Source organism: Vidua chalybeata, chromosome 12 (genome assembly GCF_026979565.1).
Source record: "Vidua chalybeata isolate OUT-0048 chromosome 12, bVidCha1 merged haplotype, whole genome shotgun sequence".
Classification (NCBI taxonomy): domain Eukaryota; kingdom Metazoa; phylum Chordata; class Aves; order Passeriformes; family Viduidae; genus Vidua; species Vidua chalybeata.
This window is the reverse complement of record NC_071541.1, coordinates 12,991,175-13,006,270: the sequence shown is the minus strand read 5'-3', so window position 1 is coordinate 13,006,270 and position 15,096 is coordinate 12,991,175. Positions and strand designations below refer to the sequence as shown.

At 35.0% G+C, this 15,096-nt stretch overlaps 1 protein-coding gene across 1 annotated transcript in view; it reads right to left on the bottom strand.

Moving 5' to 3' along the window:
- ERC2 (ELKS/RAB6-interacting/CAST family member 2) overlaps window positions 1-15,096 on the bottom strand; it is a 297,125-nt gene that overhangs the window by 157,998 nt on the left and 124,031 nt on the right. The window contains exon 9 of the mRNA XM_053954051.1: window positions 1,953-2,090. Coding sequence (XP_053810026.1) covers window positions 1,953-2,090 — 138 coding nt within the window. The remainder of the gene's footprint in view (window positions 1-1,952; window positions 2,091-15,096) is intronic.

The window sequence follows — 15,096 nt, the reverse complement described above, 5'->3', positions numbered from 1 at the left end:
TTAAAAAGTAGGTCTGATACAATTTCTAGAAAGAAAAACAAAGCATGCTAAGAATGCACTTCTATGGAAATGGAAACCAGGTATTCCTAAATGAAAGCATCATCCTTTCTTGACAGCATTACATACTGAATAATGAATAGTGATAAAAGCACTTCTCTTGATGCACTTGTTAATAAATCATTAAGGGTTCCTGTTTTGTCCTATTTGGGCAAACCTCTACTTCAGGCAAACCTCTATTTCATATTTCTACCAGTATTGCCAGTGGAAATATTTAGTAACTATTGATAAAGTCTGTAGGTCTTAAGAATGCTACTGCATAAGAAAGTTACTGAGAGCAGTTAGGAGGAGTTGGGAAGCTGGACACAGAAAGGAATGAGGCACATGTGTAAATAAACACTGTCAAAGTATTTAGCTGCCAGAAGACACAAGAAAGCCAGGTGCAATTGTCCATTTGGAATTTCTACAGGATGGCTACTGGCTTCTTTCAGTGTGTAAGTTTCAGTGTGTAAGTTCATCCCAGAAATCACCCCTGACTTCAAAAAAATCTGCCCTTCCAAGTGTGGCCTTCAAGGGACTTACAATGGAAAAGAAATTGAGGGTGATTTCCCTGGAGAACAATCAAAATCCTACAGAGAGATGCATTTACCTTGGGAACTTTCTCCTCATCGTGGCTCATGCTCTCAGATCAAGCACCCCATTTTTCAAATGCTAATCTGAATCCTAACTCAGCAGCATTGCTTGCCTCCTACTCCTATGCAAGTCTCCATTGTGACAGTCACTCTGCTTCCCAAATGACTGTTTTAAAAAACCCTCAGTTGCCTCTATGGGCATTTTGGGAAAGTGACTAATCCAGATAAGATAGTTTACAAGGAGAGAAAACAGATTAAAAAGTACTTTCTGTAATTTTTTTAATAACATGCTGTGAAATTGATGAACACTGTGTCCAGATTAGCAGTAAAAGATTACAGAAATGTGTAATTTTACTGTATAAATAAATGCTTATCCACATGAATCAATACCAAATAAGAACTTTTTTCACTGTTGTTGACCAAGCAAATGTTAGGAAATCAATTAAACACACAAGAAATAAAAAAATCTGACATTAACATTGTATGTGTCAGTGCCAACACCACAGCAGCATTTTCAAGTCATATGCAGTCATAAATACCTTCATAGGATTACACACTGCAGAATGGCACATATTACTTTACTGTTCACATTTAAGTGGTACATATTAAGATCTGCGAGCTGAAAAATGTAGGTATTTGTACTAATTTTTTTGGCATATAAATTCACTTGCATTACCTCATATTCAAAGTGAACTGAAAGAAGAAACCTGACCTCACTGAAACTGGTACGAATGTTGCCACTAATTTAAACAGTCCAGATTTATCCCTTCTCTAGATATTTTCAAATTAAAGGCATAGAGTTTGTAAAGAAAAAAAAAAAAAGAATGCTCAATATTTTTTTTAATGAAACAGTTTCCCTTAAGAATGAAGTGTAGGAAGCCAATAGTGCTCACAGCAAGCCAAGGTAACAGTTGGTACAGCCATTTGCTCTTGGCCCGTGCTTAATAGGCCAAAGAACAGGATAATCAAGATCACAAAGACAGAAAAATGCCCAAAACTCTACCTTCTTTAAGTCAGGTGTCCAATGCCTTTCAGCTCTTTCAGGAAATAACCACTCACCTCACTGACTAAGGCAAAATCTTCCCATGTCCTGGGCCATTTTCTCCATTAGCATTCAAAGGACACCAGTCCTTCCCCTCCAAGGTCTGTGTCAGTTCATCCCCTGGCAGTCACTCCCTGCTCATCCTACCAGAACAGGGCCACCTGCTTCCCTGATAAGGCCCTAGCCTTTGGGAGAGCTGTCAGGCCAGCTTAGAAGCACATTTTCTGCACACACTTCACCCACAAGAGCAGCACATAAAGGTTTTCACGAGGAAACATTACCTTTTCTGATAGAGCCTCCTCTAAGGTTGCCAGAGCTGTGTCTGTATTACTGGAATCGGTCTGCAGTGACTTCACTCTATCTTTTAGATTAGTTAGTTGTTTGTCTTTGTCCCTAAGTTGCTCCTGCAGATTTTCAATCTGTAAATAAAAACATTACAATAATCATCAACCTTGTCATAATGTTCCAAGAGGGACTTGAGTGCTGAGTGCATACACATCACACATATAATACACGTGCCTCATTATACTGCCACGTTTGTAACTGCTATATCATCAACAGTTTTAAACTTCAGTCCTTTCTATTTTGTTTTCTTTTGCTGAAGAAATATACTTTTCCAATAAAATAAAGGGAAAAATCACACTGCAGTCAGGTATTATTTAAATATTTTCTGATATTAATCACTCTAGTTTAAGGTACTGCGTTATCTCAGTAATTCAAAGTATGTCTGGAATTACCCCTTTAGATTATTCTAGTTCAATAAGAAGGACAAAGAAAGGGTGAGGCAAAGCAATTTGAGTGAGCCTTAAAATGAGGAAGAAGAAAGATTATAATCTGCCTATCTAAAAATCTCTTTTTCCATGATGCCTTGCTGTAAGAAAAACTCAGCTGGGCAGAGATCAGGATGTTTATTCTTAAAAAGGCCAAACCCACAAACAACCAAACAAAAAATCTCAAGGGGCACCACTTCCATTCATTTTCTTCACCTCCATGAAAATTTAAATATGTCACTCTATTTTGGATATTTTCACTTCTTTAAATAAAACCGGTTCCTCATCTAGAAAGTATTTGAACATATTGCTAAAGTACCTATAAGCACACTGTCATGACTTATAGTGGTTAATTCAGGAAGAGTTAAATCATAAAGGTTTTGCACAAAAAGTTGTCCACAGAGCAATGTGGACTTTGGAAGGAAATGTGAATAAAAGCACTCAGCTGCTGATGGTCACAGCAATCCCTTTCTGTGGCTGGAGGGCATTGTGACCTCTGGGCAGAATGCAGGGCTGTGTGTGTTATGGCAGATGTGTAAAATTTCATTAATTGTCTGTTGGAAGAATCCCCCTCCCTCCGACCTGCACTCTTAGTGCCACTTATTATTATGCACCAACTGGCACAAACCCAAGATTTGTTACTTAAGACTTCACACAAATAAATAGTAACAAGAAAATTAACTGCTCTGTTGTTTTAGTATGCCACTTCAGATAATATAAGAAAATATGCCAAAATCCATGAAGTATCATTTGTTCAAAACTGGTTTTAAATATGTTGTCAAGGTTGCACAAATTATTACTGTCAGCAGATATTCAACTTCTTACTTTCATCAGTGATTTTTCACTTTGGATCACATTCTCTTGCTACTGAAATGAATTGAGTTTTCCTGTTCATTTTATAATGTAATGATTTTTTTTTCCACATAGCCAATATCTTTTCATTTAAAGCAACTCAGATTTTAAGAGAAGCAGAAGCTTTTACAGTTGCTTTTAAGATTTCTTTACAAATGTGAAGTTGAATTCAACGCATGTGCAGCTCTGCAGAAGTCAACAGTTATAGCAATAAAAATTTGATCTCCATATGCAACAACATACCACCATAATCAAATACACTTTAATTTAGGGCACACCTAGGTAAAAATTCTCCTCCTACTACATTATACAAGTGTGGGAGAAAAAATCCTGAAGTTTTGACATCATATATATCTACAATTAACAAGTCATAAAATCCACAGTACAGCTGTGCACACTGCATAAAGTGTGTTTTTAAAAAATTAAATTTTAAAAGAACTTAAAAATTAAAACAAAATTTGAAAGTAAATTTGGAGGAGCACAATTCAATTAGAAATTCTTTATAGTGTGTCAAATACAAGTCTTCTAACTTTTTTCTTTTTTCTTACTATACATTGTTTGGTCTATCAGATTACTGCTATGAGCCAAAGATTCCACTTGCTGTGTAAACTATAAAATACTAAGGAATATATAGAAAGCTCTTTTTGGGAAGACCTGACATAGAATAGCTTACTCTTGTGAATGACCTCTTGCAATATTTTTCTTCGTATGTATATTTTATACAGATACAGAAACATGATACACGTGTTAATGAGTTAAGAACTTTTTATTTTATGGCATGTGTATTAGTCACATCTAAAATTACATTAACTGGCAGTCAGAGGACTGCACACTATGTTTCTTTCTTTACTTCATCCAAGTATAATGATTCCAACAACTACATCATGACACCCTGTGGAATACTTAAGCAATTGCACATTTCAGCTTCACCAAAACAAATTCACAAGTAGAAGGGAAATAAAACAGGAGAGTGAATATTGATTACATGTTCTTTGAAACAAAATTAAGATCTGGTCCTTTACTATCATCAGCTTGACCTACCAATTCTAGGCACCCTAAATTAAAGTACTTATTTCCTATGCACAGTGCTTATCTGAATTCCACAGCATTTACACTATTTCCTTCCTTTTAAAACTAATTGAAAATATGAGCCAACCTTAACCAAGAAAACATGTTCTAAAATTATTCAGCATTTACAAAATTCTTTCCTCAGAGGTAAAAGAGAACAGGCAGCAAATTAAAAACATCCCCATTGAATCACAACCGCTTTAAAATAAGTCACTCAATACATACTCCATAGATAAAATAAGAGGAAAGGATCTAATTATTCTTCTATTTGTGCTATATAAACTGAAGGAAATACTTTCATGGGAACAGGACCACACTGGGGTATGCTAAAGTAGAATCAGTACCACAGAGTATTTGCTCTTTGGCATGGGCACAGGACTAGCAAAGACCAACTGATGCAGACAAGACTTTGTGATCAGTTAATCACAGAGTTTTCTCAACAATATTACAGGGGACAAAGAGATTGAGAGGTCTCACATGCTAAAATCTTGGAACACAAGATATGATTTAGTTCTTCCTGAGATTTTTAAATCCAGAAAGAACAACAAACCCTCTGGTAACCTCTGTCATTCTCCAACACACACATATAATTGGGTATGAGCATTTATGAAAGAATACAATTCTATTATTGAATAATGACTTTTGAGCATGCCTGAATTCAGTTTATGGCAGGGACTGTCAAGACCTTCTTAATCCTCAAGTACTTCTTTTTTCTAATAGGAAGTTAGTTACTGCGAGGTTTTGTCCACATCTTTTTCTTACCTCTGTAAACTGCTATGTCCCTGTGCCAGGATGAAAAGAAAGTGCTCTATTCTTTCTGTTTTTCAGAAAGTGTGCATATTCCCAGGGCTTAACCCAGACTTTATTCCTTCTTTTAAAACAATACCCTTACAGATAAATGTCTTTCCTATGAGGCATCCTGTCAATAAACCTCAAGTGCTAATCTTGTCACCTTTTGGCGACAGTCTCAGGAATGCTTATTAAATACTCAAGGGATTAAATTAAATCTCACCCGCAGACAGGCTTTAAAAGTCTCCAGTATCCCAAGTTCTCAAAAGAAAACTCCTTTCATTGTCAAAATTAAGGTGCTGTACTATAGAACTTGCAAGAAAATTATATAATCAAAGAAAATGTTCCATGCTGTAATAATTTGCCTTCAGAGATGCATTAAAGTATAAGAGAATTTAAGAACCTGGAAGAGAGAAATTATCTAAGACTTTTTGGTCCTAGCTAACGAAACCATAAAGCCATATATTTAAACTTAGCAGCAAGTATTTCTCTCTCTTCTCTGTATTTGAGTTTTAAATAACTCAGACAATAAGTATTTTGTAACAATGGGTTTTTTTACTCCAAAAGCTCATTTTGCTCTGTTCTAAATTTCTACAGGCAGAAGTCTTCGAGATTTGTTTCATATTGAAGCACAGACCATGTCAATTCCAGTGAAGTAGATCAGTAACATAAGTTTAGTTTTATATAAATTTAAAATTGAAACTTAGGAGAGAAAACAGAACTTTGCTATGTATCATTTGCATTAATTACCAAAAAAAAACTTGGTATTTTAAGAAATTAAATCCTACTAAACAATTTCCCAAATACTGTTACAGTCTATTTTAAACAAGTAATGGCATTACAAGAAAAAAGGATCTAATAAGCAGCATTTATCCAACATGAGCATTATCTATGACTATTTTAAAACTCAGTATTCATTTTCAGACTAGCTTCTGCCTTATAGACATAGATAGCAAAAGACAAAAGTAATGTAACTATTAATCAAAACAGAAAAAAAAGGCATAGTTCAAACATACAACTAAATGGCTACTTACACATAATTTATTTTTATTAGTAAGATTCATGGTAAATGTTCTGGCTCATATGGCCCTTTTCAGAAACATTTCAGGATGTCCCAGAACATGAAACCAGCTTTGGTAGTGACTCAGCAAAATAGATGTCTACAGACATCCCAACATCTCCTTCTGGTGTCTGTGGTTGCATGCATGCTTAATTTGTAATGAAAAAGCTGGAAAAATGAAATTACTTTACCCTACCATGACTAAAAATATTACTATCTGAGTAGTAATAGTAGACTTAATACAGAGATATAGTTTTTGGAGACCACTATTGATTTTTAGCAATATCTTTTTTACCAAATGGCGTACAGTTATTAAATATCATATCAGGCAAAATATTGGAAAATTAACAGGCTCTACAGCAGCTATTTCAAGTTTCAGCCTATGGAGTGAGAGGGGAAATTTTCCTTAGAGTCATGATACTACCTAAATGCAATTCTTAGTTTAAGCAGAATTTCCAATAATAAAATGAACCCATAGAAGGACAAATTCTGCTTCAACAGTTTGACATTGCAGATTGCCTTTGGACCTGAAAGAGACTGCCTCAAAAGTGCTTCCTCAACCAGTGCCAGTAACTGTCACTTTTTATTCCTTTTAAGTAGGTAGGTGGACAAGTATTAACTAGGAATATTTTTTCAGAAGTAAAATATTACATACTTTTAGATTCCAAAAATTAAAATAAATGTTAAAAAAATTGTCCTATAATGCAAAACTCCTTAAATTATTATAAAATAGGGGGTTGCTGCTTGCAGCTGGATATGTTCATTAAAGTGTAAGATTTGTACTAATCTTCTGCTTGACTAATGTAACTGGAAAAAAACTTGTTACTCTTAATCTTATAATGACATGATAAAATACTCTTGGATTCCATAGTCTGTAAAAGTTCAATTAAAAAGTGCTTGATTATGTCTCAAAAGAACAACACTTCTTCCTGGCAGCTGCCTATTGAATAATATGTTCTCAATTTAAAATATTTCCAAAGTGTCTTCCTATTACTACCTTGCAAATTTATATTTTCCAAATTGAAGAAATACAGCAGCATTTTACCTGCTTCAAATTGCAATAGTAATCGTGGTTCAATAGTACTTTTTAGCTTTTATATTCTTGTGTTATTTTGCCCCACAAGGCTTTCTTCAACACCAGAGGTTCTAGATAGCCCAAAGCTTATGATCAGCTCAATCTTACTGGATTACCAATCAGAGATAGTGAAGGTATTTTTAAAGCTGTCCATAAATATCACATAGCCCTTTAGGTTTTATGTAAATAACATCTCCAACTATGGATATGCCCATGGAGAAAGTAGTCTCCAGTCAGTAGGTCTGCAAGGTTTCCACAAGAGGTGATTGATGTGTCTGAAGACTTTTTACCGCAAGCTGCCTTCTGGAGGACAGCTCAAAGTGCCCCAGTGCAGCTGCAAAGTGACTGTCCCAAAGGAGCTGATGGAGCAGGCTCTGCTCAGACATCAGCCCTCACACCAGGGAGCAGAGCAGAGCCATGAGCTGGGAGTCACCCACTGCCACCTTCCAACCTAAACCAGCAGGAAGAAAATAATCCTTCCCAGTCTTGCTCTACTTGACAAGCTTAAAAAACAGAAATATACATAAGACATAGGAAACCAGAACAAAAAAAAGTAATCAGGGCCATTTTTCCTGATGTACATTTGCACTGCTTCCCCCCAGAGTTACAGCAATTCAATACAACACAATTTCTACTTCTTTAAACTCATTTTTTAATGAGTGATCCTGTGTGATCCTGTTAAGATCACACAGCCGATCAGATTAATACTGGGGTTTGATAACTTAATTTTATGGCTGATCATTATCTGTATATTCTATATATGTAAAATTATTATATTCTGTATATTCATTTACATTATCAACCACATGATGGTGTTCATTTTATTCAATGCACAACCATCACCTTCCTCTTTCCTTTGTCTGAAGTTGCTGATTTTTACATGCAATTTGTCTCTAAAGAAGGAGCAAGTGCTTTGGGCCAGAAGGATGTTAGTTTACACAGTGTTTAAGCAAAATAAGGCTTCAAGTTCTAACTGGTGTCTAACTGAACATTAAAGCTGTAGTAGCAACCAAATACGAAGAAAATACAAGGCAAAAAAAAACCAAGTTTACACAGATGCCGATATGCGGAGATGGTAATTTTCACTGAATTAATTAAAGAAAACAGAACAAGCAAAAAGAAGGGAAAAGCACAAAATGATGACGTATGATGAAGTAATTAACACTGACAGCAGAAGCACAGATGTGGGGTTCAGCCACCTGAACAGCACTGAGCTGCTCTTATATTGTATCTTACTAAAAATGTCACATATTCTTACAACAAATCTCTGTCCTAGAGAGTAAGCAATCGAGGAATAGAGGAATATTTTAAGATCTAGAAGACATTCTTGCTGTAAACAGTTTAGTCCCATATGTTCACTCTGACTATCCATTCCTTTGAGAGTCTACTCAACACATCCACCACAGTATAGTCATAAAGCTGCAAATGCAAAAAAATTATACTAATGAAGACACGAAATTTACATTGATATCAAGCTTCTGAAGAGCTGTTGCACAGTAATTAAACTTTCCCAGAGTATGCTAAGGAAAGTAAGTCAGTCTGTGGTAGAATTCAAAGATCTACTCATATAATGTGCAAGTGTTTCCCACGTCATTATTTGTTCTGTTTGATTCAGTTTGTTAAATACACCAGCTGAGGATTCAAGAATACTCAGGGAAAACAGTACAGTACAGAAGCATAAAGTGTTATTACAGTATATTTAAAAATCCAATAGGATTTGAACTTTAAATAGAAAATACATATACCAAATAATTTAGGAGAGAGAAAAAAAAAACAAAAGGAAGGAAAAGAATCTATGAACTGTTGATCAGTAGGGAAAAATAAATGTCATTTACTGGGATATGCAGTAATATTCTCTGGTCAGTACCTGTTATATGTGACAGGTATTTTTTTATTTTTAAAAAAAATTGTCTTTATTCCATGATTGGAAACATCAATCTACTGTCTCATGTACACATAGGAACTGAGAGCATCCTATTGCATCAATAAATAGAAGCAAATGCAACTAAAATTGGAGATCAAAAGTGATAACTATCTTTTCCTCTTCTTCTTCCAAAACAAGCATGTATATTTGTTTTATTGTGCAGTCACTGAAGGAAATAATTCATCCACTTTTACTTACTGTAAGATTCTAGATCCTTCCATAAGACAGGATTCAAAGTACAGGTACAGGAAGGATTCAGAGGAATCAACAAGTATTAAGAAAAAAGAGAAGTGCGCTGAGTTTTCATACAGAGAGCAGAAGAAAACTCCCCCAGGGCTGCTTAGGGAAGAGCTCTGCCCTCAAGTCAGCTGATACTTTTACAGGGCTATAAAAGCAGGTCAGTGGGCAAACGAGCCAAGAGAGGAGAAGGCTGTCACACAGAAAGGAGCTCCTGGACTCAAAGCTTGGCTTTTGTTGCCAGACTCAAGCTGAGAAAGAGCTGGAACTTAACGCTAAAATTAACCTTCACCAGGAAGCTAGCCAAAAGAAGCCTGGGCTGATAATATCCACTTGTGTATCTGGAAATACTCAGTCTCTGTCTCCTCTCCTCAGGGGCCAATAAATTCTCTGAACAAAACAGCTTGACTCTTGGACTCTTCTAAGCAGGACTCACAATCTTGTGAAACATCCATTGAAAAGCTTTTGCTCTCATTATATGTATTTACTGTGATGTAACTCAGAATGCAATAGTTATTTTCCAGATAGTAAATACAGAAATACAAAATAGACTAACACATAATTCCATTTATGACAAGAGGAGGCAGACATTCATTCTTAAGCTAATGCTTCTTATAATGTCTGTCTGTATATATGAGGTGCAGATTTTCAACCTGGGTTGGTTGGGTACCTACATCTCACAATATTTTATGAGTTACAGGCTGATTACTGAAATTTTTTTGAAGTCTAGCCCAATTTGCACATTGAGAGCACCTGAACTACTAGTCAAAGTTAACCATGAAAAACCATACCTTTCTGCTCAATACTACCTTTCTGGTGCTTGAAAACATCTGGTGATATTTCACTCATGGCCAGCTTTGTACTACTTGGTGTATATCCCTATAATATAGGCTACATTGGCTTACACAAAAATATTTTAAAGACTACTTTGCATGCAAAACTATTATACTATGTCATATGCCAGTGAGAGAAGTACATCTGCTTTAATACACTGTAATGTAAATTCACATGGAGAAAAAAAACAAAGCTGCTTTGGCATTATTATACTTTTAATAAAGATCAATGAAGTTGAATAGTGTGTATCTTGTCATTCCTACTATGTCTGTATCAATTGGGAAGACCTGGGGGCCTCGGTCCAGATTGAAAAGTTACAGCACGCCTCATATAAAAGTTAACAGATGGTGAGAAGAGAGAGGTGGCTGACAAGCTGTACAGACAAGTGTTGGGCAACAGGGAACACTGAAAAGGAAAGCTACAAAAGAAATAGAGTAAGAATAGGCACCTCAAGAGGCTGCAGAAAGAGAGCAGAAGCCAGCTCGACAGTAGCTTGGGAAGTTTTCCAGAGCAATGAACACAGAGAAATCAGAAGGCTGGACAGGAACAGGGAGTAACAAAAGGTGTATGGTGTGTGCTGTGCTTTGAAATACAGAACTATATAAAGGGAAATATATGTAATAGAAAAGGAAAAACAACATAAGCTGTGAAATAGATGACCAGTCTGTTCTGAAAGCAGATTTCATTTGGATATCCAAAGTATTACAAGAAAAACACTAAAAAGCATATTACCTTACTTTTAATTTAAATTATTTCACTTTATAACATGTTATTAAAATAAATATTGTTATTAAAGAGCAATACAGTCATTTTATATCCTTAGGAAAATGATTAAGATAGGAAAACAGAGACACATCCAGAAAAATAGATTTCCATTACAGAAAAGAGCCATAACCTTGAGTTCTGAATAACAGGCAGAAACCTGACAAACTGCTTCATTTCAAAGTGAAAAGGTTGAGCAGGTTGTGATGTGGAAAGGCTCGAAGCCTGACTTAATCCCTAGAGAAAAAGCAATGTTTTCATTCACTGTAAGAATCTCCTCCAAATCCTGCTTGTGGGCAGTGGAACATACTGTAATACCCTAAGATCCTTTCCAGGACTGCCTATGTTACCCGGCAATGAAAAACCTATGATAATTGAATTTCCTTTCCCATTTGAAGGCTATCCAATCACTTAATAGATGACCTTGTCAATCTGATTTCATGCTACTCATTTTCTAAGATTTACACTGTCCAAAATAATTTATCCTCATTTGTGAGATTTATACCTTCAGAATGTTAAAATAAAAAACTAAGCTCTATTGACTTTAGACAGATACCCAAACTCGACAGGTTTTGACCATTCTTCTTGTCTGACACTTTCACATTTTCATCCTTCTTCCGACCACGAGATGTCTGAAATCACACATGGTTTTTCAGGTGGGATGACACAAAAGTCATTTAGAGAGCAGTTATCATCTTTTGCTCCACTACCCATTATTTCTGCAGACAGAATATTGGCAATTTTCACTACCACATCCCATTTGAAATGCTTTTCAAAACTATATTAATCATTGCCTTCAGCCTCCTGGCATTAACAATCCAAATTTCTTTTTAGGCTAGTCATCATCTCCTGTTCTTCATCTGCATTCAAAGATGGTTAGGGGTTTTTTTGGTTTTTTTTTCCCCAGTTGAAACAGTAAAGAATATTTTCTAAATGAAAATGCTGAATAAAGTTATATATGAGATAAAAGTCATTCTCACACCAAATAAGTCCCTCTAAACTGCAGTTGTTTTTATTCTTTTTGATCCCTTTTCAATCAACTTCAATAATTTCTTTTATTATCCAAAGTATTTTTTTCACTTGCATTCTTGCTCTCTTGGATTATTTTTTTTCATATTCAATCCAGAATTATGATTTATAATAAAATATTTCAAACCTAGAAAGTCACTGCTCCACTGAAATACCATATACTTGATGTTAGCAATTCAGTTAAGGAATTGACACCAAATTTAAATCTCTCATAATTTGCAGTATCCCAGTTTTTCTTGCCTATTTTTCATATTTTAGTTTATGCACATGTGCACTTTAAAAATATCTGCTTTATTTTTACTAACACCACTATATATTTCTATTGATGGCTTAAGGTTACTCTTTAAATCACCAGCCTGAGCGAAAGAAAAGAATACCTTTATTTCCTTTCCTGGAAAGTTTAAAGAGATATTTAACATGCTTTGTAAGGTTCGAATTTGAAACTCAATACATTTCTCATTTAAACAACTCATGTAGTTTTGATTCCAATGCAAAGCTATAAAAGATACAAGAGTCTAGACAAAAGCAAAATAAATGCACATTCAAACATCATCACACTGCTCCACAGGACAGTGTAACTCAGATCATAAACAATTCCAAAAATAGCAAATGCCTAATCCCAACATGCTACAACTAATTCTGTCAAAAGACCTGGCCATTAATTATATTATAACCCTAATTTTATATCTCCTCATATGAAGAGTTTCACAACATCCCTTTCACTCAGAACTGTGTGACAATATTAAACATATTTGGTACAAAGACTTCAAAAGTACAGACAGATAATTCACTCAAGAGATCATGTTAGTTTTACTTGATTGTTTCAGAGAAATCCCAGTACTTTCATTAATTGAGAAACTTTCAGATATGCGCACTGCTCCTAATTAGAAACAATAAATTAATTGCATAGAACTTGTAAATAACAGGTATGTCACACCTGAAGGGAAAAATATTGCAAGTATGGTCCTTTAAAACTGCTCAATCCTATTTAGTACTTAATTACTTATCTCTTTCCATACTCTTACAAATTTTCTTGAGATTTCCCATATGCTCTGTTTTCCAGTTTTCTTATAAAATATTCTACTTAATAATATAATACATCATCAACAGAGGAAAAGTATTAAACTTTACACTACTTTATTCTCAAATTAAGGCATAAAGGGGCAGAAAGGTTGAAAAGGGAGGAGGGTTGCCCTAAAATTGAAATTCATTTTAGATGAATTTTTTTTTTAATTTGTAATAGCAAAAAAATTTACATTGAAAGTAAAAATAACAGCCCTGTCCCCCCACTACTATAAATAATGGCTATAGGAATTTAATACAGTCATGTTTATTTCTACTATAAGAACACCCTGGCCTTCAAAATCACATTTAAAGCATTGTAATGGAGAATCCAGTTTCACACGGTATCATTTTATATGAGTTTCCTGAAGTACCAGTGGTAAAAAGTAGGAAAAATCCCCAGAGCAGCAAAGCTGAAATGGTTAGGCAGCAATTAATCAGAAATAATAATATTCTTCCAATTGGAAAGTTTCCCTTTAGCTCCTTGATTATAGAAACCATCTATATTCATATATAAGAGACAGTGGAATACATTTACATGAAAGAAAAAGCAGAAGGATAACAGATCCCTGCCCCCTTATTTAGAGATGTCTTTTCTAAATCATTCTAAATTAACATATGGTCAATGTACATAGGTTTAGACCCATTAAGAGTTGAAGTGTTCAAAAGGTTCATCAGAGAACTCAGATTCTTGTTACTATGAGATGTAATTTAATATTCTCACTATAGCTGCACCAAAGACAATGCACATATTGAGTTTCACCATTAGTTACTGCAGGCCAGGCACAGTCTTTAGACATATAAACTATCAAAGCACCACTAAACTTAAACTGAAATGTTAAACGCATCAACTTGGATGTCTTTAATCAACATCTGCTGAACAGTTTAGTTTCTCTATAGCAGCAAAGGTAAGACAGCAATGCTTTTATGGAAATGTCTGAATAGGCAGTAATCTGTAATCTGATATGGTTTTGTGTTTAAGATAGTTTGCTTTTGGTATGAAAAATGTCCTTTAAAAAGTAAAATGATTGAATTTCCTTTATCTTGTATCTACTCAAAACCAGAAGGTTGGTATGTCAAATTTAGCCTCACTCTAATACCATCAACTACACAAAAATAAAGGAAAAGTTTTATAAATTACACCTATGACAGAAATACTTTTTTCTCTGAATCAGTTTTCATTAGGACTCTGATGCCTACATTTGTTAATCAATTTAGCCATCCTCATCCATTTTGCTTCCTTCAGGTTTTTTTATTTATTGTAAAAGCTTTGATGAAAGGATCTGTGAAGAACACTCACTGTCCCTTTTGCAATTACAGGAAAAACCTGAAGATGCATTTGAAGGTAACCTGCTGCTGCAATGTCAGTGACACTGACATACTAAAATATGTCATTTTTTTTCTCTGATTTAAGTTTCTTTGCTGGACAATGAGAAGTTTCAGCAGCTGTCAGATGCAGCTCTCTCCCACTGAGCTTCATGTTCACTCCGTGAGCCATGTGCCCCTCTGCATGGAGGGGTTTGGCAGACACTGCATAAAACCCTCACAGGAGGGGTGAGTTAGGAGCTTGAAGTTAAGAACAAGGACTTGGAATCCTTTAGAAATTATGTCTATATCAATGTATTACAGACTGTATCAATATATTACACAGATTGACTATCTCTGTACTTCTACAAGCATTAGAATCATTACCAATTAATTTTGTCAGGCTTTCTCTTCAAGAACATGCACTTAATTTTAACTGTACAATTCTCAAAAAAACTTGAGCATCACTTAGTAATGAAGCTACAATAGTCTGACAACTCCATTTTCAGTGTCTCCCATTCAGATGGTAGATACCACTGACACTTTGGATTGAATGATGACAAGGACGTATAAGGACTAATGGAAGGTGTTGCAATCCAAAAATTTCAAGACAGATGATGAATTATATTACACTTCATAAATTGACAGTACATAGAAA